This window comes from Pangasianodon hypophthalmus, chromosome 11 (genome assembly GCF_027358585.1).
Source record: "Pangasianodon hypophthalmus isolate fPanHyp1 chromosome 11, fPanHyp1.pri, whole genome shotgun sequence".
Lineage (NCBI taxonomy): Eukaryota > Metazoa > Chordata > Actinopteri > Siluriformes > Pangasiidae > Pangasianodon > Pangasianodon hypophthalmus.
In genome coordinates this window covers 21,456,212-21,484,152 of record NC_069720.1, presented here as the reverse complement: position 1 = coordinate 21,484,152, position 27,941 = coordinate 21,456,212, and the positions used below count along the sequence as shown (strand labels likewise).

General features: G+C 39.4%; 1 protein-coding gene across 1 annotated transcript; it reads left to right on the top strand.

Moving 5' to 3' along the window:
• The first annotated feature begins 80 nt into the window (after window positions 1–80).
• On the top strand, window positions 81–27,338 carry ly75 (lymphocyte antigen 75). Its single transcript, XM_026924232.3, has 35 exons — window positions 81–308; window positions 1,877–2,245; window positions 4,486–4,659; window positions 5,397–5,552; window positions 6,925–7,035; window positions 7,531–7,662; window positions 7,754–7,954; window positions 8,635–8,789; window positions 11,900–12,007; window positions 12,122–12,210; window positions 12,319–12,488; window positions 13,069–13,274; window positions 13,367–13,509; window positions 15,868–15,949; window positions 16,072–16,143; window positions 16,930–17,050; window positions 17,227–17,262; window positions 17,391–17,560; window positions 17,656–17,717; window positions 17,835–17,911; window positions 18,029–18,165; window positions 18,249–18,354; window positions 18,646–18,788; window positions 18,913–19,042; window positions 19,131–19,354; window positions 19,500–19,659; window positions 19,867–20,028; window positions 20,878–21,000; window positions 21,125–21,310; window positions 21,424–21,647; window positions 21,773–21,953; window positions 22,731–22,889; window positions 24,168–24,290; window positions 24,428–24,595; window positions 25,814–27,338. The coding sequence occupies exons 1-35, from the start codon at window positions 209–211 to the stop codon at window positions 25,987–25,989; spliced, it is 5,136 nt and encodes a 1,711-aa protein (XP_026780033.3). The 5' UTR covers window positions 81–208; the 3' UTR covers window positions 25,990–27,338.
• Window positions 27,339–27,941: the final 603 nt, after the last annotated feature.

Genomic DNA, 27,941 nt, shown 5'->3' with positions numbered 1-27,941 from the left:
GTTTCTTGAGCGGTGACGTGACTGACAGTTGACCAATCGCGGCGCTCCATTTCGGAGGGTAATAACACTAAACAGAGTGTTGCATAGCTGCAAGTCATTGGGAGGGGAAGCTTGGCGAGTTGCTCAGTAGGATAGAGTAACGGAGTGAACTTGTCAGTGTTAGAAAAGTAACGAATGACTTAAAGCAGCAGGGTTTTGCCGTGTAACCATGGACTGGGTTGGGCAGGGAGTGCTTTGTGCGGTTTTGTGGCTACTTTGTGGAGAAAGCACGGTTCGTTTGGGAAGTTGCGCACTGACTGGGACCGCTGGTAAGACTGCATTCCTGCGCGAGGCTGCTCCGGCACTGCGCGCGAGGCCACGCAGAATATCCTCACAGCACAGCACAGCACATCACATGCTAACTTTCTTCATGGCTCTCTTCTGTAGTAGTCTGAAGTCGCAGAAGCCTGGGGTTCATTAATATCTGAAAGTTTGCTTCAAACAAACAATAGCTTCATGTGTCTTTAAATACACAGCCGACTGGTTGGTTAGCTGCGTAAGTAGGAAGTGTATTCAAATCTATTACATTAGCTTTAGCTATAACATGTAGGCTACTAGGTTGGACACTCTGGGAAGGCTGTAATACTAAACTTCTTTCCAGACTCACAGTAACACTGATGTGTGTGTGTGTGTGTGTGTGTGTGTGTGTGTATACACACACACACACACACACACACACACACATGCGTAGGACTTTTTTTTAGTTCAGATATATTCTGTATTTTCAGTTGTTTTTATGTTCAGAGAAACACATCAGCCAAATTATCACTAAACACTAAACAGTAACATTGCTCTCTGCTCTATGCATACTATTTAGTATGTTTAGTAAGTTTAGTATGTTGAGTACCCTACAGTCCTTTAACTGCTCTACTGCATGGCTCAAAGAGATTATTTCAAGTATTTTAAGTAGTCACTGACATTTTAATTTCATATAATTTATACACGTGTGTACACACATTTCAAGAGCCCTAATCCTCAGAAAAGGGAAAGCTAATCCTTAAAAAGCCTGCCTCCTTGTCCTGGAACTGTTTTCACAATAGTGCTTGGTCTCCACCCAAAAGCTACAAGGCCTGTACTCCCTCCTGCTTTCTGCAAACCAAAACTGCACCTTTATTTTCAGAATGAAAGTGTTTACAAGAAGACTATTGCCAAGAGAACGCAATCTTATACTCGTGCACTGACTGCGAAACACTTCAGTCAGAAGTTTGCAACCCTGAACAGCCTGTAGAATTAAATTATTCCTGATTAAATCCAAATTACAGGTTCATTTGAAGATCTTAAACTGTGGAAGCTAAACTAAGCTCGAAGAGACATAGGAGGTGTGGTTGCATATGGGAAGTTTCCGTCTCTGAGGTCACAGCTTTTCAGAAGGAATATTTCCTTGCTTCAGTATGGTATAAAGAAATCATGCGGGGAGCGTTGTCTCCTCACAGCTCAGGGTCTCCAGTTCTATATCGTGTTTTACATGTAATCCCTGTGTCCGTATGGGTTTCCTCTGTGTTTTCTGGTTTTTGTCGCACTTCCCCAAGATATGCCGGTAGGTGGTGACTCTAAATTGCCCCTACATGTGAATGAGCATGTGAATGTGTGTGTGTGTGTGTGTGTGTGATGGACTGACCCCATCCAGGGTGTATTCCCGTCTCACATACAGTGTTCCCAAAATCCACTGTGACCCTGACCAGGATAAAGCAGTTACTGAAAGTGAATGAGTAAAAAAAAAAACATCAGGAATGTATTTCTTTGAATCAGCTCTCTAAAATTGTAACAATATAGCTTGATTTTTTTGCTGCTAAATATCTGTTTTGCTACAGTGAAATCTCTCTCTGTCGTGCCACAGATAGCACCACCTTCAGTATCCAGCATGAAGGCACAGGCAAATGTTTCCTGGCTCAGGTGGGATCTCTGACTCTGGGAAACTGTTCATCAACGGCAGCCCAGTCGTGGATGTGGGGCTCAGGACATCGGCTCTTCCACACGGATTTATCCGCCTGCCTGGGACTGGACATTCTGTCCAAAACGCTGTCTCTCACCAGCTGTTCCGACAACGCCACTTTGCAATGGCGCTGTTATGAGGGATATATTATCACCACCTTTCAGATGAGGCTGGGCGTCTCCGCCAGCGGGGCTGTGACAGCCAAACGGGACGCATCCGATTCCTGGAGAAGGGGAGGCACTACGGAGAGCATCTGTGAAAGGCCATACCAAAGTAAGAGATGCCAACATGTACATATCATGCCCTCCAGAATTATTGGCACCCTTCATGAAAATGAGTAAAGAATTAATATATAAAAAGAAAAACACAATCAAGTGTTATTTTGAGCTCAAACACACAGGGACATTGTATAGTTATATTGTTTTTTTGTTTTTTTTCCCCAAACACAAAGGTTTTTTGAGTAGTGCATTTTTTTTTTCCTACAAAACACTGATTTCAAAATTATTGGCACCCATACAGCTAATATTTTTGTGACACCTTTCCTGGAGAAAATAACAGCATGGATTCTCTTCCTGTATTGTATAACGAGGGTGGAGACACTTGGACTAGGAACCTTAGTCATGCAGAACATTTAAATGTCTCCTCAAATCAGACCATAGATTTTCAGTCAGGTTTAAATGTGGAAATTGCTATGGTCATTGAAAAACCTTGTTTTTGTGTTCCTTGAAGCATTTTTGTGTTGATTTGGTGGTATGTTTGGCTCATCTTGTTCTATCTAATAAGATCAACGCTCGAAGGTCTATCCAAGTCTGAGCCTCCTGGCAGAGGGAACCAGGTTTGGGTCTGAAATATCCTGGTGCTTAGCATAATTCTTGATGCTGTCACTCCTCACATGAGCCCCTGAAACACCAGCCACAAAACAACCCCAAAGTATCAGTTATGCACCACCATGTTTTACAGTGGCTATCAGGTGCCACCTTTTGTCATCATACAAGCTGATGGTATGCATGACCATAACGCTTGATGTTTGATTTCATCTAACCACAACACACAACGCCAGTAGTAGTTTTAATGAAGAAGTTTAGATGCTGTGTTATATAAGATGCTCCCAGGAAGGGCGTCTTTCTTACAACACTTTGAGCTTCACAGCTTGTTGTTTTGAAAGTGGCGTGTAATGCAACCACAACTATCAGCTAAACTGTTCATTTCTGAAACTGTGTACTTCGGGCTCGCTTTTACCTGCTTCACCATCCTTCTCGCTCTGTGTGTGTGTGTGTGTGTGTGTGTGTGAGTAGGAACAGTGTGCTCATGTGTCCACCTGTTTGAGTCATGTGAATTCTTTTGTTATGGCCCTAAGCGTGCTAATTTTATTTTTAACTGCTTATGTACTTTTCAGATCTGTTACTTTACACCCTGCTTTGCGCAGGTGAACAACCACATGTCTCTCTTGTGTTGAAAGTTGTGTGTTTTTTCCCCAAAGTAATAGATGCCAATGATATTTTTAAATGTATGCAACCTTATGTTTGTACCACTGGGAAACAGGACATGGATAAAGCAACAACAGTCTGGTGAACTGAGAGCAAATGAAAAATATTTAAAATAAAACCGTTTTTCAAGAATGACAATTTGCATTGAGAGAAAATACTGCTATTTAAAAAATTTCTAACGAGTGAATTTTTGTTAGAGATTGATAGATAAAAAATTCTATTGTTTGAATAGAAAATCTAAATTGTGAAATTATCATTTTTGCAATTTTTTTTTATGAAGAATGCTAATAATTCTGGAGGACACTGTACATACAAATGCATATAAACATACAATAAACTTTGCTTGGGTGAAGAATTTTGTAACTTTCCTCATAGAAAGCCACTCAGCCCAGATTATTTTTATTTAATGGTTGTTCCTGTTTTATCGTTGTTCTGCTAATTCTTCTGTTAAACCTGTAAGTTCTGGTTGTTTTAGAGAAGAGTATGTGCGTAAGGTACGGTATGATTCATCAGATAGCTGGATATTGCAGTTGTTGTATGTAAGTACACAATGTACCTCAGTTTCTGTGGAGTTTTTGGGGAATTCTGTTCATGGTATCTTTCTCGTCAACAGATCACAGTATGGGACAAATGCCGTGGGCATAATCCTAGGCAAAGATCGACTTTCACTTTCGCTTCTTTCAAAGTTAGCCAAAGACAATTTAACAACCACGCCCAGAACTTAGTCCAGTACTGAATGACTTTAAATGATGACACTCTGTTTTGTCCTGCTGATATTTATTGTATCGTTGTGGCAGCTTTGCTCAGTTCCTGGAATGAGTGGTTGTCTTGCAGTGAATGTTTGCTTTTAAACATAGCCTGTTTTTGGTGTTTATTGGACGATTACAGTGTAATCAAGCTGGTTCGAAGAAGCAGGTTTATACTGCGTTTGAACCAGTTTGGGGACTTTCCTCATCAGCATACACGCACACACATACATACACCCTCTCTGTTTTGCAATTAACCCCTGTTTATCTGTGTTTCTAGCGATTCACACCACCGGTGGTAACTCTTATGGTGCACCCTGCACGTTCCCCTTCCTATACAACAAAACCTGGCACAACAGCTGCCTTCATGCCACCGCCACCGACTCTCTCGTCTGGTGTTCCACAACTGAGAACTATGATAATGATCAAAAGTGGGGAAACTGTCTAAAATATGGTGAGCTTACATCCTTCCTTCTTTTTCTGTTGCTGTGTGGGTAGAGTCTGAATAGTTAATGATGAAATACATTTTTTTTTGTAATAATAATTGTTTTGAAAGCATGCTTGTAACCAGGAATATTATTATTTCTACAATGCTCGCTGTTACTCATTTCTGATTGGCTGGTAAGTATCCGCTAATTCCTTTTATCAGGAGACCTCTAAAGGAGCTCCTGCCATAAAACTTAGTCACAGGTCTAAATCAGTGCTCCTTGTATTATGTGAGCATGTTGGACGTGTACCGACATCTGAAAATAACAAACTTGGTGAGCTACTTGATAACGCAGCGGGTAGGGTTGCTGCCTCGCAGGTCTAGGGTCCGAGATTTAATCCTGACATCACATGCAGTGTGTATTACTGCCTTGTGCCCAGTGTTTCCAGGATAGACTCGAGATCCGGCATAACCCTGACCCTTGACGTTATCTCTCACTTGAAACCTGTGACAGTGCAATAGATTTTGAAAGATTAGATATCAAGTAACAGCAACAGTCCAAATCAGCATAGCCCCATATTAATAAAACAGGAAGCTCTGCTCTGTGTATAATGTACATTATGGAATGAGAAAATGCTTTTTGAATTGTTGGGTAAGAGAAAGTATAAGATCTCTCTCTATCTCTCTTTCTCTCTCTCACTTCTCTCTCTTTCTATGGCTATCTCTTTCATCCGGTCTCTCCCACCCTATGATGTCTGTTTCAGAGAAGGGATGTGGTACATTATGGGATGGCCCTTTCGATGGTCGCTGTTACCAGGTGGTTTCCACAGCGATGGTTTCGTGGCACGAGGCGCGGGATGCCTGCCGTAGTCAGGGTGGAGACTTGCTCAGTGTATCCAGTCCTCGAGAACTGCAGAACTGTAAATATGATTATATACAAACAAACCATTTATCCTTCACAGTGCAGTGGAATGCAGCGAGGAGTATGAAATGTTAGCTGCTGTGCCTATTTTTACAGAGTGAATTATTGGGATATGGTCAGAAATGGTTCGTAATAGATTTATTAAGTATCAGACAATGCTATAATATTACAAATGATATTGCATGGGTAATAATGACACCCATGGCATCCATGACTACTTGATTTCTGTTTGAGCATGTAGACCAGGGGTTCCCAAAATGGACAAATGGACATTATGAATTATCAACAACTCCATTTCAGATTTTTAATATAGGACTACTGTAACAGTTGAACATTTTATTGTGTCAGTTACATACAAATATGACTATATATACATAAGTGATTGAAAACCGAAGAACTTCTCCTTGCACTGACTTACCAGTCTAGTGGGTCGTGTTGTGTTATAGAAAAATAATCCACGCCATGGTGCTGTGCCCGATGCGAGGCAGCCTGGTTTATACTTGACACGTGATTTTGCGTGCGTGTGCAGAAGCCATGGCAACACAAGCATCATCATTATTCACACACTCGCTGTATCTTTTGTACATCTGGCAGATGCTAGACAGCATGTAAGAGCCAAACATGCCTGTCCCAATTTTTATTTTATGCACAGCGATGTTAAACACACCGACGAGCTCGGTCACTCTTAAAACTTTCCGCTGTTGTCATGATCGTTGTTGTGGGCTGTGTCTCAATTCCAAAGCTCTGGCCTTACATTCAAAAGTAATTAATTATCTAGAAAATCCAGAAGGCTGGTACACAAAACAAACCTATCGGTAGGCATGAGAAGTTTTTAAAATTCAAGCACTAACTGTAATCGGAGAACCGGTTAGTATTAGTACACAATAACAGTCTAGACTAGTGCATAAGTATGAAATTTGAGGCACAACGTAGTTTGTTTTGCTTAGTAGTAGATGGATGGGAAAATTTATTAATCCATTTTTATTGCTGAACTACGATAGTGCAGTGTGTCAGGATAGTGAAAAAGACTACACTAACATGACTCACCAGCACCATTTGAAAATATTAGCACACAAAATCTGTCTTCGATATTTCTTGCATTAATTTGTAAAGTGATTGAATGAAACAGAAGAGGAGATTTCTCTTGCGACCCCATTTGTAAATCGGTCGACCCTACACATAGTTTGGGAACCCCTAATCTAGACTTTATTCTGTTGTAGCTACAGTATTGGTTTTCTGATTCTGTAACTCTGTCATAGTATAAATTTACTCAAGCATGCCATTTCTAAAATGATTCCTTTATTAATGTTAGTTAATTATAATTGCCACTTAAACACTGAAATAACTCTAATGTATTTCTGCACCTAAAGTAACAAAAGATTTACCGGAGCAGCTGTGGATCGGGCTGAACCAACTGGACTGGGCGCAGGGGTGGCAGTGGTCAGATGCATCACCTTTAGTTTATTTCCCATGGGAAGTAGGTAATGAAAGTTTTTATTACGAAGTCTTACAAAACAACTGACCCGGTTATCACTTTTAACACACAGTGTAGGTTAAAGCTGTGAAACATGGCCTGTAGTCCTTTGTATCACAGCAGGCATTCAGATTTGTTTGAAAATGTTGTATAGTGTGTGCCATTGTTCTGGCTAGAGATGGGTCAGTCCCCCCACCTTTGTGTAGAGCAAGTGTGTTAGTCTCCACCCTAAAGACAATAGACTTCTGTTGTCGCCAGGGTCACTGTTGATGTGGATGCGTGTGTTTGAACAAATCTGCTGCTTCAATAGGACCTTTATCCATTTATGCCCATATATTTTCTAGATGTGGTGGGACAAACATCTGTCATATTCATTGTGTGTGTGGTTTCTAAAGACTGTGCATGGTCTTGAACTTTCATTAGCTATGATGACAGCTTCTGTAAAAGAATCCTATCAAAGACTTTTCTGTATGGATGGATTAATAAACTGTTGTGTTTTCAGACCAGCACAATTGGATGTCACCAGAGTGTGGGGTGATACACCCTAATTTGCGCTTTGGTGGGGAGTCATGTGAGAAGAAGCTGCCATATATCTGTGAGAAAAAAGAGAATACCAGCCAGACAGAGACTACAGGTGGGATATTAAAGCGATGCAACCATAGTGTCAGTATGTCAAAATAGTCTATATTTATTTAAGATCTTTGTGTTCGTATGTCTCACTATAGATAAACAGGTGTACAAGGCCACCCAGTGCGAGAGCGGATGGTTCCCATGGCAGGGTTATTGCTATAATCTTTATGGAACCCAGATGGGGGAAAGGAAGATGTATGCAGAGGCGCAGCAAGTGTGTGTAAAGAACGGAGCTCAGCTGGCCAGCATCCACAGTCTGGAGGACATGCATATGCTCACCATGCATTTTACAGGAAGTAGGCATAACATAAGATCGTACTCTACTGACGTACCCACAAGCTACAGGTTCTATATTTTAGCAGTAAATATACTCAATAATAATAATAATGTGATGATAAATAGGAACAATTAGTTTATCAACATGCTTTGTTATCAGAGCAAAAGTTAACGGCTTTCTTTGGAAAATCCAGCACCAAAGACATGTGGTTTATTTAACCACAGCTGTGGTAAGCACCAAAAATCCCTTAACTGAGACTGACTTTTCCATAAAATCTGTTAAACTTTCAGTATTTATCACATTCCCGTTATGAGCTGAAAGAGGCTATGAGAGAAAGCGGCTGCTGAACCAAAAAAAAAAAAAAAAATGTAATTAGCACAGCAGTGTGTAGTGCTGCTTAGCCAAAACTAGACAGTTGTTTAGTTTAGTTATGGTCAGCGATGCCAAGTTCTTCTGTGCATTTTACAGCCGTCATGAACGTTGCGTACATACTAAATGTGGCAGCGGAGACAGCAGTGTAATGTGTTTACAACAGTAGCAGATTACACAGCCATAGACTGGAGTTTTAGGGACTATAAAGCACCCACGAAACCTGTGCAAACAATATATTACCAAGACACAAATCATGATATTCTGCAAATGTCAGTAAGCCACTGGTGCAGGAAGGAAACTGAGAAGGAATGTGTTTGTATTTCTCAGAGACTCTGAACCCGTGGATAGGTCTGAAGGCTGAGAGCAACACAGAACACTTTAAGTGGGAAGATGGATCGGTTGCGTCATTTACGTACTGGGCACGTAATCAGCCACCAATGCTGCAGCCCAACACCACAGGATGTGTGGTCCTCTCTGATTTGGTATGTGGCTCGAGTGTTAATGGATGTGTCACATTAATTTAAATCAAGGATGATATTTTGCAGTGATACAGTTCTTTATATATTAACTACATACATACATACATATATACATACATATAACTTTGAATGACATTAGGAGAGCATAACATCGATTACAGATAAATTACTATTCAACATGCTTTGCCGTACTACTACACAGTTAGTAGACTGTGAGAAAATCACTTTGCTCCTGCTAAATCATCTTATGAGTAAAAGTCAAATTTGACCCCATTTACCACTTACTCCACCACTGAGACGAGTGCTGTATGAGATGGGGCAAGCATAGAGGAATGTGTCTTCATTTTGCAGCACAGACTCATTTTTGCCACGAAACTGGGGTAAAGATGCTGCACATCAATATGTTAGTAGTGAGACAGATAAGCAGTGATGTATTATTATTTTTTTAATCTAAAGACTGCATCCAGAAAGCAAAACCATCTGTTGAATAGTTTCCAAACTTAGAGCTAATCCGCAGTGAGCAGGTCTTATTGATGTCACAGCACGCAAAGAGCAAAACACTCCTAACCCACAGGCAGTCTCACACCAATTCGCTGTTGACGCTTTCCCACAACTGTGCTAGACATGTAGCTGCTCTGAGCACTATTAAATAATACTCAGATACATCTTATTTACTATTCAGATTTTTAATTCTCTCTTCAATCTTCAAATAATTGAAAATATCTATACGTACCTAATAGATTTGTGGATTTTAATTACATTTATTACATTTATTGTCATACTATAAGTTGACTCAAGCATGATTACATTTATTATTGAGTTCTTATAGTTATTAGCCACTTGAATTTTAACTTCATTAACTCAAAAACAAGTTGACATATAAATTCAACAAGGCTTTGAATGGAATGGAATGATAATGTGTTAAAAAGTGATAAATGATAAAAAGTGTTCTGTGAGTGGAAAGTTCAGGAATAAAAAAAACTCTGGCTCCAATAAATAGCCAAAATATTATTGTACATCTAATATTTGAATAGTTAAATTATGTGTATGGAATAAATCTGTAGTGAGGGGTTCTGTGGATTTTTTTTCCATGCATTAAAGGCTCCCTGGCTGGAACAAGTGTGAGAACTGCTGTGCTAAGATATATACACACACCGTCGACTTTATTAGGTACACCTGCACATTCATGCAGTTATCGAATCAGCCAATCATGTGGCAGCAGAGCAATGTAAAAAAATCATGCAGATACAGGTCAAGAGCTTCATTTAATATTCACATCAGATATCAGAATGAAGAAAAATCGTGATCTCAGTGACTTTAACCGTGGAATGGCTGTTGGCACCAGAAGGACTGTATTCGAGTATTTGAGTATTTCAGAAACTGCTGATTTCCTGGGACTTTCACACAACAGTCTCCAGAGTTGATACAGAATGGTATACAAAAAGCATCGTGTGAGTGGAGGGTCTGCAGGCTGAAACACCTTGCTGATGAGAGAGATCAGAGGAGAATGACAAGACTGTTCAGCCAAGAACAAGAATCTGAGGCTGTCATGAGAACTGTCACTGAAACTGGACAGTTGAAGTCTGGAAAAAGACCAGGTGATTTTTTTTTTTTTTTTTTTTTTTTTTTTTTTCTCTTCTTCTTCTTCTTCCCCCCCTCTTTTTCTGTCCAGTTTCAGTGAGTCTGTACTCATGATAGCCACTGTGGTCATCTACTGTTGTAGCCCATCCACCTCAAGGTTTGATGTTTTGTGCATTCTGAGATGCTTTTCTGCTCACCACAGTTGTAAAGAGTGATTATTTGAGTTGCTATATCCTTCCTGTCATCTCAGACCAGTCTGGTCATTCTCCTCTCATCAGCAAGGTGTTTCAGCCTGCAGACCCTCCACTAACGGGATGTATTTTGGTTTTTACACCATTCTGTGTGAACTCTAGGGACTATTGTGTGTGAAAGTCCCAGGAGATCAGCAGTTTCTGAAATACTCAAACCAGCCCTTCTGGTGCCAACAACCATTCCACGGTTAAAGTCACGATTTTTCTTCATTCTGATGTTTGATGTGTACGTTAACTGAAGCTCTTGACCTGTATCTGCATGATTTTTTTCTGCATTGCTCTTCTGCCACATGATTTAGATAACTGCATGAATGTGCAGATGTACAGGTATTCCTAAAAAAGTCGACAGTGTGTGAATATGCAAATGAAACAAGCTGGGACTCCGCCAAAGGAAAATAATTGAGCAGAGCATCTCTGCCAAAGAGCAGCAAGCCAAAGCTGAATTAAATGTGTATGAACAGCAGCCAAGTATTGAGTGAGATGACCCATTAAAGTAGTTATTAAAGCCATCAATGTTGTTATGCCATCATGCTTTCAGCTTAGAGCTGTTAATATGCTTCTAATCCATGTGAAGAATGAATCTGTGTACCAGCCCAGGGCAATTAAATGTGGTTATTAATAGTAATTAGTGGAGCTAAAAAATGTATCATGCATCAAACCTTTTTCAAAGTTCAATTAATATTTTTCATACACAGCAAAAATGACATCTTAGCAAGTCAAAATATCTTGAATATAGTGAACTTTATCTTGTATTTTTTTTTTCTAATTTCAAGTATTTATTTCTAGACAGACACAAAATTAGCTTAAGGTTTGCTTAATGTGTAAAAGCATCTAAAAACAGACTATAATATATAACATTTGGTTTATAGTAATCTCATAAATACTACTAGATACATTTGTCCGTATTCAAGATATTTTTTACTTTTTTACAGTGTATAGATAAAACTAATAAGATCTGCTGAAGGAATTTACAACCCATTATGATTCAAATATTATATTTCTACATATGTTATTAATCCAGGCCTAGGTGGCTTTGCTGGTTTGCTGTTATTCAGCTCAGATCCATTCAGCTCTAGAATTTGATCAGAACCATATAATGCAATAGCGTGTCACCAATAAAATGTCCTTATGTCAGTACAGGATCTGGCTCAATCTGCATTCGTAAGTTCACACTTCATAGTTGACTAAAAGGTGTGAGAATAGAAGGTGGAGGTTAAAAGTGTGCATACCAGGAAAAAAATCTAGGTCTCACCAACACTTTTTAATATTCTGCGCCCCCAGATACATGCATGGTCTGTAGATTCTTGCAGTGCATTGAAGTCCTTCCTGTGTAAGAAAGCCGGCAAGGTAAATGAGAACGCAACAGAAAATAGCTGCCCACATGACGGGGTAAGACATCGTTTTTCCTGTTTGCACGTCAGCGGAACTGAAACTGATTTTTGCGGATCTTATAAGTATGAAGGAAGAAAATAATAACGCTCATTTCTCTATCTTCTTATATAGGATTGGAGGAGGTATAAAAATGCATGTTATAAAGTTGACACTCGGGAAGTCTCTTATAAGAACAGCTGTAAAGTCATCATTAATGACAGGTAAATGTTCAGCTAAATATTAAACAATAGACAACTCTTAAAATGTTTAATAAATCTCTGCCTGTATCTCTCTCTCTCACACACACACACATTCTCTTTCTTGTTTAGGTTTGAGCAGGCTTTCATTAACAGTCTGCTGAAGGAGCATGTAAGCAGTAAGCGTCAGTATTTCTGGACTGGGCTTCAGGACGCTAAAGGCACAGGAGAATACCAGTGGTTCAGCCAGGATGGAAAAGCAAGCAGAGTCACATATACCAACTGGAAATGGGGAGAACCAGGTTGAGCAAACTTGATGTAGTACAAGTTAAATGAGCTTTTTGTGTTTCGTAGAGCCTTCTGCTGCCTGTGATGTGAATAGCCATGAAAACATTGATAAAGCCCTTCCCTCCAACTATTCCCAACCCGTTTATGTAAAAACTACATATGCCTCTGAAACCATGTCAACAGTAGGCCACTCAGAACCCCAGGCTAAGATTGACATGAGCTTTTTATTTAGGCTGAGCAGTCAGTCAGTAACTTTTCAGAATGACACGTGCAAGCTTTCCAGCTTGCGCATCGCTTTCTGCTTTGCTCAGCGCATGGTCACGCACGCATGCACACACACACGCACAGGGGCAGAGTTGAGCGGCTCTTTTCTAGATGTGACCAAACTTCAAAAGATGGCTGTAGAAACCTTTAAACTATATGTTTAAAACTGTATGCTTAAAACTAAAAGCTACTATACACTATTTATGGCTACTTTGCGTATTTCAGAGCATGACCTGTAGGGATTGCGAGCTCTGCTGATGTGTGTGTGTGTGTGTGTGTGTATGTGTGTGTGTGTGTGTGTGCGTGTGTGTGTGTGTGCGCGCGTTATAGGTAAAGTAGGAGGGTGTGCAGTGATGTCCACGAGCCCAGTGGGTCAATGGTCTGTGGAGAACTGCACTGAGTTTAAAGCTGGTAGTATCTGCAAGAGTCCCATTGCTTCTGAAACTCCTGTCCCAACTTCACCAGCTGACCCCAACCTCAATGCCACCTGCTCTCCAGGATGGGTTACCCGACAGGGAATGAAGTATTGTTACAAGGTGTGTGTGTGTGTGTGTGTGTGTGTCTGTGCCTTTGTCAGAATCACATGTCAGTTATGTCATGCTGTTTGTCCATGTGTGTGCACATGTAGGTGTTTAACGAAGAGAGAGTGAGTCGTAAACGCACGTGGGAAGAGGCTGAGCAGTTTTGTGAAGCACTGGGAGCTCATCTGCCCAGTTTCACTGAGCAGGAGGAGATGCGTTTACTCCATGAGATTATGAGAGACTCTGTTAGGTACTACACACTCGAACACATACAGTCACATAAATACAGACACACGGGCTTACATTCATCAAGTCCCTCAGATTAGGAAATCATATGAGTTCAGAGAGTATTCAGACCTCTTAGCTTTTTGCACATTTTATTGTGTTATGGATTCAGTTTAAAACTGATTGGCCATTATTCATTATTTTGGCCATTATTCAGAATATTTCATAATAACAAAGTGAAAACATGTTTTTAAACATTTTTTGCAAATTTGTTAAAAATCAGAAACTGAAATATCTCATTAAAGTATTCAGAGCCTTGGCTCAGGCATTCCAAACTGAGCTGAGGTGAATCCGGTTCACTTTGATTATCTCGAAGTGTGTTTAGAACTTGCCTAGAGTCCACTTTGGCAATTCACAAAAAATAGCAAATTCACAATTCACAGTGCATGTCAGACCAAAAACCAAGCCATGTTGTCCAGGAAGCTCTCCATAGTCCTCTGCAATCAGACTGCATCGAGAAAAAACAGGGATTCATTCGAAAACCAAGTACTGATCATCAACTGGTAATGCCATCCCTACACTGAAGCATGATGGTGGCAGCATGATGCTATGGAGGTGCTTCTCAGTGGCAGGGACAGGGAGACTGGTCGGAATTGAGGGAAGGGTGAATGAAGCCAAATACAGAGAGTTTCTTGAAGAAAACCTGCTCCAGATTGACCTCAGACTAGGATGAAGGTTCACCTTTCAGCACAACAATGACCCGAAGCACAAGTCTCAGTATGACCTTGAGTGGCCCAGCCAAAGCCCAGACTTGAACCCCATATCTGTGGAGAGACCAATAGATGGCAGTTCACAGATGCTCCCCATCCAGTCTGATTGAACTTGAGAGGATCTGCCAGAAAGAATGGCAGAAACTGTTCAAGTCCAGATGCGGAAAGCTTGTAGAGACTTATCCAAGAAGACCTGAAGCTGCCAAAGGTGCTTCTGCAAAGTTACCGAATAAAGAGTCTGAATACTTCCTAAATGAGAGATTTCAGTTTCTCATTTTTAATAAATTTGCAAAAATGTTTCTAAACTTATTTGCTTTACTTTTATAAGTTATCATGTGTATATTAATGACTATAAAAGTAAATTTAATACTAAAGCCATTTCATCAGGCTTCCATATCTCATGAAAATTTAAGAGAGCATGAATGGTGTCACGGTGAGTAAGTAGTTGACAAAATTGTTACAGTCAGAGGTAGAGCATTGTCTTTCAGCGATGGCGAAATATTCCAGATGTTTTGAGAATGATAAAGAGTCGGTTATGCAACTGTTCCGATAGAAATTGCATAACTGCTGTTACAAACTTTGCGCTTGACACAATTTTACATGCTGTCAGCAGACTTTAAAATTTATTGCATGGTTATTGCATTTCTTATGCCTAAGGAATGTGCAAGAGGGAATTCACAATAAAACTCTCTCTTGTCATTGGCAACACATGGTTTGTGTTTGACAGACAGAATATTGAGAAATAATGAACAGAAATATTAAACTCACAGCTTAAAAATTCCGCTTTACTGAACGTTTGCTCAATATTTTAGCCTGTAGCAGCAAACCTTCTGGTGTTATTTAAAACTCAAACTTCATGAAAGAGTCTCGAAGAATTAATCAGCTTTTTGATCACAGTGTACATATCTGTAATAATCTGACGTTCAGTACAGATAGTTATATTTATTAAACCAGTGAATGAAAATAGAAATGAACGTATGTCAGATCAGCACATAAAAAAGCTTCAGAGCCATCAGAAAGGAAAGAAAGGCCCATAAAAGTGGTCCAGTGGTGGATCCTCACTGCCAAATCTCACCCCTGAGGAGCTGGCACAGAGCTAGATAAAGTTCTGCTGTTTATAGAAGGCATTTTAGTTGGGAAATCATATGAACTGCCTACACTCAGGACACAAGTGTCTGTATGAATGACAGGTTAATATTCATATTTCAAATCATGGTTGATTAAAACTGTACAATAGCTTATTTCTGATAAAACATAACATAATGAAAATGTGTAGAAATGCTAAATTATAACAATAATGTAAAAAGTATTAAGTTTGGAAGCAAAATTGACATTAAAAATAGCATTTTGTTTACATAGTCCTTGACATTTCGCTTACTTTTGTAAATTTATAGCATTTAAAAAAATTGTAAATCTAGTAGATAACATTGGAGATGCTGGAGGGAAAAAAAAACAAAGGGCCATACTCAAAATAAAAAACGGCACATGCTGTATGTAAGTGTAAAACCACAAATTTTGTGAATGTCAGTTATATTGTCTGATTAACTCACTCGCTTTCTGGAAGGAACCCTGAACACACTGACAGGCTAGATGTTTATTTTTACGTTGTGCAGTGATGATCGCTACTTCTGGGTTGGCTTAAATCGGCGAAATCCAAACAACGACAACCGATGGGAGTGGAGTGACGGGCAGCCTGTGAGTTACTAATAGTAACTAATAGTTTCCAATTTACAGTTAGCAAGACTCTACTTTAACTAGTAGTCACTAGTGCTTTCTATACAGACAATTTCTGACATGTCTCTATTACTCTCTTACAGGTGTCCATGAAGATATTTGCGGAAGAGTTCCATGAAGATGATGAGTATAACAGAGACTGCACTGCCTTTAAGGTGAGCTCATGTAGATCTCAAGAACTACAGTACACCAGAATATCAGTAATATTGAGCAGAGCCGTGGTGTGGTAAACACAGTTTTGCAGTTATGTGCTTCTAGTTGGTATGTATTAGGTAAGGAGTAAAACGCAACAGGGCATGCTGTTGTAGAAAAATAATCAGCAACGGGATGGCGTAATATGTTCCACTATGAAGAGGAGTTAGTGTTACCACTCTGAAGTTTATTATTTTCCTATAACAGCATGTCCCAAAGTGTTTTATTCCTCTTATACCACAGCAACTTCCCAATTATTAAAAATTTTGAATGTTATGACATCATGTTGTGGCTTTTATCCATTTATAGTTACTTTATTTAATGTTGTGGAACATCCGCAAAACAAATTAGTTTCACATACGACAACAGCACCGCCAGCCTCTTTTTTTTTTTTTTTTTTTTTTTTTTTTAAATAAGTCAAAACTTGCAGCTTGTCATGTTATAAAGAAACCGAAAAGCCCTCTGTCCTGAAGATGTTCCAGTGTCAGAAAGCTTGACTGTTACCTCTGACTGTTACATAGTGCTTACGCTGGAGACTTCCAAAACTGCTAAATAAACATCTAAACACCTTTTTCCACTCCATTTATGTGAAGAGTCTACCAAACAGTTGTTACTATAGAACATGGAGCGCATTAATATAAACCCGTGATTTCAGTTAGAGCTAGTGTTACTGTCAGAGCATTGCTGTTAGAAAATGAAACACCTTTCATGATTATTGCACGTGCTCTGTCTTTGTGTTTTGTAACCAGTCGCTGAAAAAAAGATACATACTGCTGTTCGTTTTGCTGACGGCGGAAGGTCCTAATCAGTTTTACCCCAGAGCCTTTCACTGTGATGCTAAGCTGGAATGGGTGTGTCAGATCCCACGAGGTAAGCCATGCACAAACATGGAAACACTTACAGTATATTTTGCACAAGTATATTTGTCACAAGTATTTTGGTCTATCTAGCAGTGCTTGTTTAAAACTGTTCAGAATCAGGTCATGAGATAAACACACAAGTAGCTTGTTCGGAGTTGATTAAGTGTTTTGTTATATGTGTTCCAGGTCAAACCCCAAAGAATCCTGAATGGTATAATCCAGGTGGAGTTTAACATTTTCTCTCTTACCATGGATGTTTATATATTTATATGTATGGATGTCTTGCACTGTTTTCTGAGGAAGCTGTTTAGTGTGATGTATATATATTTTTTTTTCTCTCTGCCCTGCAGACGGACACCATAACACCTCAGTGTTTATGGATGGGCAAGAGTTCTGGTTTGTAAACCAACCGAGGTTGTCCTACGAAGAGGCTAGCATGTACTGCAGCAGCAACAAAAGCAAACTAGCCACACCTCTGTCATTCAACACTGCCAGACATCTGCGTGAACACCTCTATAAGGTAGGACTAGTCACCTCTTCAACCTCTTGCCCCACACAGAGAATGAAATCTCTAAAGCATCCAGTGGATTTAGTGTCAACTGTTTTTCTTTGAAGCATGCGGGGATGGAGAATTGGTGGGTGGACCTTCGTGAACCTGGTCCTCTTGTTCCCTTAAGGTGAGTAGTATGAATCCAGTTGTAGTATGAATCTAGTTATTGAATCCAGTTGCAGACTAATTTAGCCAAAAGCAATATGCAGAACCACTCACCCAGTACTAATCACTGTGTTTTCAGGCTTACTCATCTGCATGTCTATCACTCTATGGTCTTGGGCAGATGTACTTCATTTAGCCCTGGATCCTACGTACCAGGTACACCAGAAAATATGAGACTCTTTCATCTTTTCATTCATGGTCATTTCATTAGTGTAATCTTTCCTCTTTCATTAAAATATCCGCCTGTGACACGAAATTACATTAAATGTACAGATTTCCGGATAAGATGTGATGCCAAACAGCCGTTTGTATGTGAGACGTTAAACGTCACATCCTCAGAGATTGGACCACAAGAGCCCCACCCCCCCGGCAAACCATGCGAGGATGGCACGCTTGCCTTCAGGGACAAGGTTTGCCAATGATCTACTCTGTATCATGGAGGCCTTCCACCAGCCCCAGTCACTGCTTCATACTTCATGTTTGTGTTTTACAGTGTTACACAGTGACCAAGCCTCAGTTCCTGAGTTTTAAAGCCGCTAATGAGGTGTGTCAGTCCCTGAGGGGAAGTCTCCTGTCTATCCGAGACCAAGCTGAACAGGGTGAGCACACTTCCTGCATGAAGCCAAGCAGTTCACTATTTGTTTTGAATAGCAACTCATCATTGTGACATGTACCAGGCCATGGTGCAAATTAGAACCATGTATGTGGTACAAAATTGGTGCAGGTTTGTTTGTTATATTAACTGGCTTAATTTGGAGTTAAATTTAAGACGCTATGGTAAATCCCACCAACATGGTTTTTCCACAAATTACTCATGCCATCAGTTTTTTTCCTCGCCATCACTTGTTCAGACTAGAAGCACCAGTGTTTATGCTTGATTCTGTCTTCAGACTTCATCACCACCCTGCTGCCGGGGAAACCAAAAAAGCTTTGGATTGGTTTGAAGGACAATCAGTGGGTGGATAACACACCAATGAAGTACCACAACTTTAACCCACTGATCCATGGCCAGCTGCGTCTTATGTACATCAATGCAAGTGTTCCACTGTTTCATATGTTAGATACAATACCAGTAACTATTACATAATTACTAACCTCACTGTATTCCAAGTTTTATTCTTAGAAAAACATTCTTACATTCATCTGTTTTTGTATAGTTGTTTGAGCAGGATGGCTTGGAGCTGTGTGCCTATATGTTTAATGATCCCCATTCAGACATGCTGGGCACTTGGGACTACACTTCCTGCGCTGAAGAGCAGAGCGTTGCTATCTGCCAGCATTATGCAGGTAGTCCATCTGTACTTTTTTGCCTCTTTAAGATATTATGATTTAGTTAGCAGAGATGATTTTATTTTTTTTGGTCTGATTTTTCCAGATAAGCAGGAGGAATCTGGGGTGACTGAGAATGAGTTCCAAGCCAACAATAACACATTTAAGGTGGTTTTAAAGGAGAATGTGACCTGGTACGAGGCTCTGGAGTTATGTAAGAAGAATGGCATGGACCTGGCCAGCGTGGCTGATACATACCAGCAAGCTGTGCTCACTGTACACGTCAGCAAAGCTCAGCATCCGCTCTGGATCGGACTGTTCAGTGAAAATGTAAAAGTCTCCTACTTGTGCATACACACACGAGCAAGCACCACACTTCATTGTCACAAAGTAAATTCAAAGTGACAACGCAAAACACTAGAAATGGCAAAGTTATTATGTTTCAAGTTTGTTCCTCTTGTTATTTTTTTCCTAGGATGAGCAGTACCACTGGACAGATCACAGTCACACTGTGTTTAGCCGCTGGGGCCAAGAGGACACTGTAGGGGAGTGTGTTTATCTGGACACTGATGGCTTCTGGAAGGCCACAGAATGTGGGGAGAAGCTAAAAGGGGCTATCTGTCGCAGACCACAAGGTCCGAACATTTAAAATGCCTGTTCATAAACTTACATTTACTCACTTTTTCCCCGTTAATAGACTTGTAACTGGAGTAATTAAAATGTGCTGAATGACTCGCCTTTGCTAGTGAAGTCAGTTTAAGTCAGGGATTGATTCATTATAGAAATCAAATTATTAATTAATATCAAGCATTATAATTTACACTGAGTCTTTTCTTAATTAGATAACAACATCGTACCTTCTTATGACACTAAAAAGTGTCCACATGAGAGCAGTGGACCCAACTGGATCCCATTCAGAAACAACTGCTACACGTTTCTGCTCCAGGCAGTGAGATGGCAGGAGCATGACAAGGACAACGAGCGGCAGACATGCAGGCTTCTCGGTATGGGCTATACTGAATGAATGTTTATGTTTCCAAATCAGCAGTCTCAGAATTTTGATAACATTCACTAACTGACTGACCTACTGACCAAGAACATAATAAATCAGCATATCCACGCTCTGGTCTGGAGAAGCCTTGTGCTTTTATAAACATGTAAGAAAAAAAACATTCTCTCTTTGTTAAGCATACTATCAGCTATTCGTACAATTACAGAGCAACTCTAGCTCCCAAGTGACACAACAGAAAAGTGTTTGTCCAGAGATCACGAGTTCGAATCCTGATGATGCCAGAGCCATCCGAGGCCAGGAGCCGAAGGAGCAAAATTGGTCATACTGTCTGGGAGGGGTGGAATTACTTCTCCTCGTCAGTCACAATGACGCTGCCCAAGTGTGGGCGTCTATGAGCTCGTGTATGCTAAACAAGGCAGATAGCTCTTTCCTCTGAGTGTGTTACGCTGCCCTGTGGTGCACCATGAGCAAAAAAAGAAAAAGAAAGGAAACGTTGCTGGCTGACTTTGCATGTCTTGGAGGAAACATGTGTCATGTCAGGCTCTCTCCGGTTGGTAGCTGTCAAAAGAGAAACCCTGGCAAATTAATTAATTAATCACATAATTTAACATAAAATTACAATTGATGTCAAAATTATTGAAAGTAGTATTTCTACATTTATGTCTTTATCAAGACATTTATTTAGGTTTTTTTTTTTTTTTTTTTTTTTTTTGTAGACGGTCAAAAACAACATAAAAAGTCTATTACAATACAAAAAAATCGCACGATATAGCAAAGTGAAGAAAGGGGCTGTTTGTTTCATTTATATTACATAAGTGTTTGTTTTTTTTCCTGAAATCAGTTGGAAAGGGTGATATTCTGACCATTCGGAATGAAGAGGAGAATGAATTCATTAGGACACAGCTTCAGCCATTTAAAGACCTGGCTTCATTTGTGTGGCTCGGGATGTACAGAGACAAGAAAGGTACTTGTAAATCTAGATAATTATAATATAATAAAACATATTAGTGTTTTCTGCTTTTATAAGCAGGTTCTTGTAACTCCCACATGACTTTTATAAATAATTTGTTGTGCTTCTGCTTTTATAGATGGGAAACTGAAATGGTATGATGATACCTACATTCAGTACTCCAACTGGAATAAAGGAAGACCGACAGCCACAGAGCCCTTTATGGCTGGTCTCAGTCTGACTGGAGAATGGTACCTGTTTGAGCAGCAAAACCTTTTTAAACCTTTCAAGCAGAGGACCATTGTGGTTTGCAAAATTGAAAATGGTAAGACACGAGTTCACAACAGTCATGGTTTGATCTTTGAAAGAAGAGAGTGAACACAGTCTGATTCAAAGCACCACAGAGGCAATTTCAGAGGCTGTTTGTTTCTCTTAAAGATAACAAAGAGGAGTATCGAAAGGATCCAGCTGATGTGAAAAGTCCATCAGGCTATAGCTTCCGCTTGGTTGCTAAGAAACTGAACTGGTATCAGGCCCTGAAGGAATGCAGCAGTGATGGTGGCCATCTTGTTAGCATTCACAACGAAACAACCAACAGAGACATGGCACTGATTTCTAAACGAGATGGATTTCCTCTCTGGACTGGTCTTTCCAGGCTAGATGTAAGTAAACAGGTCTAGGTTTGTTTGCTTTTCATTTTCAGTAAATGGTTGTAGCATTTACTGAAACGTAAGATGTGGTTTGATGAATATGACGGTGTTAACAGTAGTCTTGGATATTCCTGTAGTTCAGTGGTTGGCCTTACGAGTGGTCAGATGGGACGGCATTGCAGTTCCACTCTGAAGGGTTTCTGAGTACGGACACTGTTTCCGAGGAAAAATGTGTGTATGTGGACCCTAAAGGCAGCTGGACTGCAGTCAACTGCCTTGCTGAGATGGAGGGTGCCATTTGTTACAACAGCAAACAAAGTAAAATACACATACACATACATAATATCTTGTAAACAACTTGTTCCTGATTGTAAATTCACTATAGAAATTTGGTGTGACAAATGTTTGGCAGTTCTCTTAAACATTATTGTATTATTATTACAGTATTAAGCTGTTTAGAGTAACAAATTTTATTAGGAACACTTGTACACTCACACATTCATGGAATGATCCAATCAGCCAGTCGGCACGATGCATAAAATCATACAGATACGTAAGTCAAGAGCTTCAGTTAATGTTCACCTCAAACATCAGAATGAAGAAATTCAGAAACTGCTGATCTCCTGGGATTTTCATGTACAATGTTCTCTAGAGTTTACACAGAATGGTGCGGAAAACAAAAACATTGCCATTTTTGGTAAGCCTATGGCCACTGTAGCTTCATATTCCACTTCTTGGCTGACAGTAGGGGAACTTGATGTGGTCTTTGACGTGGTGTGCATTCTGAGATGCTTTTCAGCTCACCACTGTTGTAAACCGTTGTGATTATTTGAGTTACCATATCTTTCTTGTCCATTCTAACCAGTCTGGCCATCCTCCTCCTCTGACCTCTCTCATCAGCAAGGTGTTTTCACCCACAAAACTGCCACTCACTGGAGGTTTTTTTTGTTTATTTGTTTCTTTTTCACCATTCTGTGTAAACTCTAGAAATGGTACTGTTTCTGATTGCATGAATAAGCTGGTGAGCAGGTGTTCCTATTAAAGTTGCAGATGAGAGTATAACGCCCATGTATTTTTTTTTTATGTTTTTGTCAGAGTATCAGATCGCTGCTAAATCCAGTGTTAACTGTCCTGAGAGTAATGGAGAGGTTTCATGGATCCAGTATAAAGACAACTGTTACGCCATTGTCATGACCCTGTACAACTACTCGGTCTTCTCCAATCATCATGCACAAAATGTTTGTAAGGAACTGGGTATGTATTGGCATCTTAAAGCCTGTTTCAAAAGGCATTAGTTTTACTTGGGGAGCTTGGCTGATTTAATCCTTTACACATACTACTCCGTGATTTTCATCTCCATGTGACTCGGTAATGTTTTTCTCCTTTCACGCCTGAGTAAATACCAGCCCAAAATGCTGATCGTTTATCGATGAACTCGGTGTGGTCTGATCATTTTGACTGGTTGAACTCCTCTTTGTTGGGATTTATTGTGAATCAGTGTTGTTAAAGTCCTTTAAACGTTGCATTTGGCATTTTATTTAGCATTCATATGCTTTTGAATTTTAATGAAAGCAATAGTGCAACACAAAGCCTTTCCTTTGCAGAAGCAGAACATGTCTACTTGCAGGGGGTAAAAAAAATGTTGAAGAAACATTTTATTGACTGTACGGTTTCATGCCCATCCACCAACATATAGTTTGACTCAATTACAAATGGCTTCCTATTCACTATGACTAACTGCATAGGTATTACACCACCTTCGTACACCATGTATGCACTATGTGCCAGATGGAATGTCATTTCAGATTTCCAGATCTTTAATGACTTATTATGATTTATGGATCTTTAATCTTTATAATGAGTTATATTACAGAAAAAGACTCCCAATAAGTACCTGATGGAAAGCTAATTACATGTACTATTACTTTAAGGGCACATGCTTTCTTATGATTTAAAATATTTAATTAGACTATAGATGCAACTGAAAATTTAGGAAACCTTTTATTTATTATTATTTTTTTTTTTTTTTTTAAGAATTACTTTAGGCAATCAAACCAGAACATAGGAATGTACAATAAAAATGTATTTGTCTTCAAACATGTGATATATAAATGTTTGAACAGGAAAGTTATTTCCGACAGCCCAAATGTGAATTAAAATTGAATTAACTTCCACAAACCGCATTCTTGGGTTGCACGATGATGCAGTGGGTAGCATCGCAGCTTCACAGCTCCGGGGCCCTGGTTTGCTTGGGTTGATGTCTGTCTGGAGTTTTGCATGTTCTCTCCGTGTTCGTGTGGGATTCCTCTGGGTTCTCCAGTTTTCTCCCACTGTCCACTGTACAAACCATATACCTCAGCAAGTTTAATGACACAGTATATGTTAATACATATACAAATATGTTATGTATATATAATTGTGGAAATCTTACCTATTTCGAATGGAAAAATACTGTTCAGTTGTCTGAAATTTGACATTTTTACCATGTCTAACTGTATGATTAACTGTATGACTAACTTGTATGATTTCTAGAACCCTCCTCTCAGCTTTTGACCATTAAGAGTATGGACGAGAACGACTTTGTCACACGGCATGTTGCTGATAACCCTCTCGCCACCTCCCGCGTTTGGCTGGGGCTTGGAACAATCTACAAAGGTACAGCACCAGTAGCAAAATTTACTGAATTAGAACTCTATCCTTCATTTTTAGTCATTTAGTCAAAGTCATTGTTGCTTTGAATAAAAGTGCATTGTCGTGTCATAATAAACAACATTTAACTGTTAAATTCACAGATAAACTCACAGATGCTGTCTGGCTAGATGGTAGCAAGCTAGACTTCACCAACTGGGGCCACTTTCAGCCCCGCCCTGGTTGTGCTGTCCTGGTGTCCATGAATGGAACGTGGAGCACAGCGAACTGCACTGGGAGCTACAGCCGCGTCGTCTGCAAGGCACCTGCCAGTGAGTCGGCCACACAGCTTCTCCACTTCAGCTGTGACAGCACTGATATAATTCATAGAAAGTATCTTATACCACAGCACTGTTGAATTCTCAAATCTGATTGGTCCGAAGGTATTGATTAATTTTCTATAACAGCAGCTGTGACGGTAGTTTGCCAGCAAGGCAAGTCACAAGGTTTATACTAATGCGCTTGTTGTAATACATTATCTTTTCTGTAGTAGCAAATTACACTGGGACTTGTATGGAACGCTCACATAAACGAGTTTTAAAAAATGTGTAATTGATACGGTGAATTTTTCAATGAGCAGACGTTTATTTAGCATTTTTGGAAGGAGTCTCCAATGTCTGTAACAGTGAACGCTGAAGCTGCAAGTTTTCTGACATGGGAAAGTCTTCAGTACAGAGGACTTTTATGATTTCTCAGTAACAAGAAGCTGCATTTTTTTTTTCATCTTCTTCGTCAAGAGAGGGGAGAAAAAGCAAGGCTTGTGAGGGACTGTAAGCTACTGTGAGGTGTATATATAGGTGATAACAGGAACTAACGTGTTTCATGCATATTCCACATTATTAATTTACCTTATACCACAGTGCTGTTGAACTCTCAAATCTGATTGGTCCGAAGGTATTGATTACTTTTCTTTAACAGCAGTTTTGTTCAATAGTTTGACTGCAAGTAACAGGTTTATAGTTATGCGCTATTTCTAATACATTATAGTTTCTGTAGTAGCAAGTTACATCTGGACTTGTATAGTGGGTACTTAACAATTACACACATTTTTTAATCCTATTTTTCGATATGGTGAATTTTTCAGTGAGGAGATGTTTATTTAGCATTTTTGGTAAGTGTTAGTACTTTGTAACAGTCAGAGGTGAAGCTGTAAGATTTCAGATAAACTCACTTCAGATAAATGTGATAAATAAAATGTTTGCATTGGCAAATTGTAAGAGGAATAAAACTTCATGGTGTGACCAGTAACTCTGCTTCACATCGGGCTATATCACACCACCTCACTGCTGTTTATTTTCCTATAACTGCCCCATCGTGTTTTCTTCCTAACGCACTGTGTATTAGTAATAGGTCAGGAAGATTGAAACTGTAAGCATAAGTCATCTTAAACTGTTACTGCTAAGACATTTTAAAAAGATTTCCAGTTATATCCATCACATTTTGTGCCCTGGTTTAATGTGGAATCTCTTTTCTCCTCTCACTCCTCTCAGAATCGCATGGTACTCCTGTGGCCTTGTTTTTTTTCATCATCGTGCTGCTTTGTGTCGTGGCAGTCATGGTCTTTGTCCTGTATAAAAAGACCCGGCACCGCTACACCTCTACAGTACGCTACCGGAGGAACTATGATGAAGCAGACAGCGCCAGTATGATCGCAGAGACTGACTGAATGTTGCACTGCATGCAGTTGGTAAACAGCAATGAAGCCAAAGCAGGTTCCTGTGCCTTTCAGTGTTAGGACTCAACACATTCGAACATCTGTTTCAAACAAAATGAGTTCATTTATTATTTCACTGTTGATACTGATCAGCCCAACAGCTGCAGGGTTTGTAATTAATATACTAAAGGAATGTCAAATGATTTTGTAGATATGCATAAACTTGGCAGTTTGTTTTTATTTAAATTTCCTTAATGAATTTTGTATATTTTAATGAGAAAACTGCCAAATATTGGACATGCTACAGTATTCTTTTTGTTTGTTTTTGGTGTTCTGTGGCATCCTTGGATTGAATTTTAGGCCTGACCAGGTTTTTTCCAGTTCTTCTGAGCAGGCATTAAGTGCACATTGTGAAAATGCCAAACTGGGATCATTTTAAAGTTTTAATGCCTTTGTTCTTTCGTGCATTTTGTTTCTCTTCACTTGAACATCTAATCAAGTTGAGCGTTCTTTCTACAAATACTTTACGCGTGCTCTGTAAAATATCAAACTACTGCGCCACCAGTTCTGACACATTCTGATTGTTTTGTACTGGGTTTGCTTTAATCCCTGTTTAACTCAGTGACTCAGTAAATTTGGCAAGCTATTCTATGTAGAGACTAAATCAAGTTTTTAATTGGTCAAATCTCTGATGACTGCTTATACGCATTTAGCCCACATATGATTAGGTCCAACTTCACTATGCGCATCTAAATACTTCATTACAAAGCACAGTTTACATAACCACATGTATATATTGTGCACATTGTAACATACCACCCAAACGCAGTTGCATGTTACACATAACACAGGTATTATTTCAAACTTCTATAAAGAGTATTTACAGCACCTGAACTCCCTGAATGTCTCATTAGACTGTGTAATAAGACGAATGTATTGGATGCCTTTATATGGTATGTGGCCTAACAGAGTTTACCTCTATTATTCTTTGCACTCAAACTACTGATATGTAATGCACTTTAAATTTGTTTTCTTGCTGACTGCTTATGAATTCAAGCACAACATGAGGGTGTTTTGTAAAGAATTTTTGAGAATATGAAGAAACGGCACTCAGACAGCACAGGGATGGATGTTGTATATGATCTGTAAATATCTTTTAGGCTTTTCGTACATTATGATTTCCTTTAGATCTATGAAACCAAAGAGGCTTCTGAAATTACAAATCTGTTTCAATGTGATCCTGCTCAGGTTTTCATATGCCCTGATTCAAAATATTAACTAAAGCGAATGTCAAACTGTTAAACTTTGCAGTGCTCATTTTGTTAATCAGACTCACTCAATAAAATGCTCTCTCCATGGTCTGATGTTTGAAGTTTTCTTTTTGTTGTATGTGTAGGATTGGTGGATTATGCAGTGTTTTACCAGACTGATCTAAATCCTTGATGTTTTCATCTATTTGTGTGTCTGTGAACAGGACAGTTTAATTATGGTGCAGTTTTCAACCTCTAGAGGGCAAAATTGCCCAATTCATATGACCTGATGCCCAAAACTGTCCAGTTTAGCTCCTTTAATTTAGGTTTAAAATGAAAATATCCCAGTGTTGCTTCTTTAGTTTGGCAGTAAATCTGTGATGCTAATGCAACACAGATTTACTGCCAAACTAAAGAAGCAACACTGGGATATTTTCATTTTAATTAAATTCTATATGCACACAAGCAATTTCATCATGCACTTTACATGATGAAATTGCTTGTGTGCATATAGAATTTAATAAAATAACTGAATAAGACAAATATCTCGAACTGAACAAGTTTCACAAATTAAGTTTAATGAATTTCACTGTGATTAGTTTTACTCTGTAACTGCTAGTGATGGGTATACCAGACCTTTCCAGTGAATCAGATGATTCGGTTCAGCTTGCAAAGAAGAATCGACTCTTATTGATCATTGATAGTTCTTCCTTA

What these genes read in the sequence shown, in the direction of transcription:
- ly75 (XM_026924232.3), top strand. Translation starts at nt 209, where the DNA reads ATGGACTGGGTTGGGCAGGGAGTGCTTTGTGCGGTTTTGTGGCTACTT. An exon ending in ATAGCTGCCCACATGACGGG is followed by an intron (nt 12,008 to 12,121) that starts GTAAGACATCGT and finishes CTTCTTATATAG; the next exon opens with GATTGGAGGAGGTATAAAAA. An exon ending in TGCGTGAACACCTCTATAAG is followed by an intron (nt 17,561 to 17,655) that starts GTAGGACTAGTC and finishes TTTTCTTTGAAG; the next exon opens with CATGCGGGGATGGAGAATTG.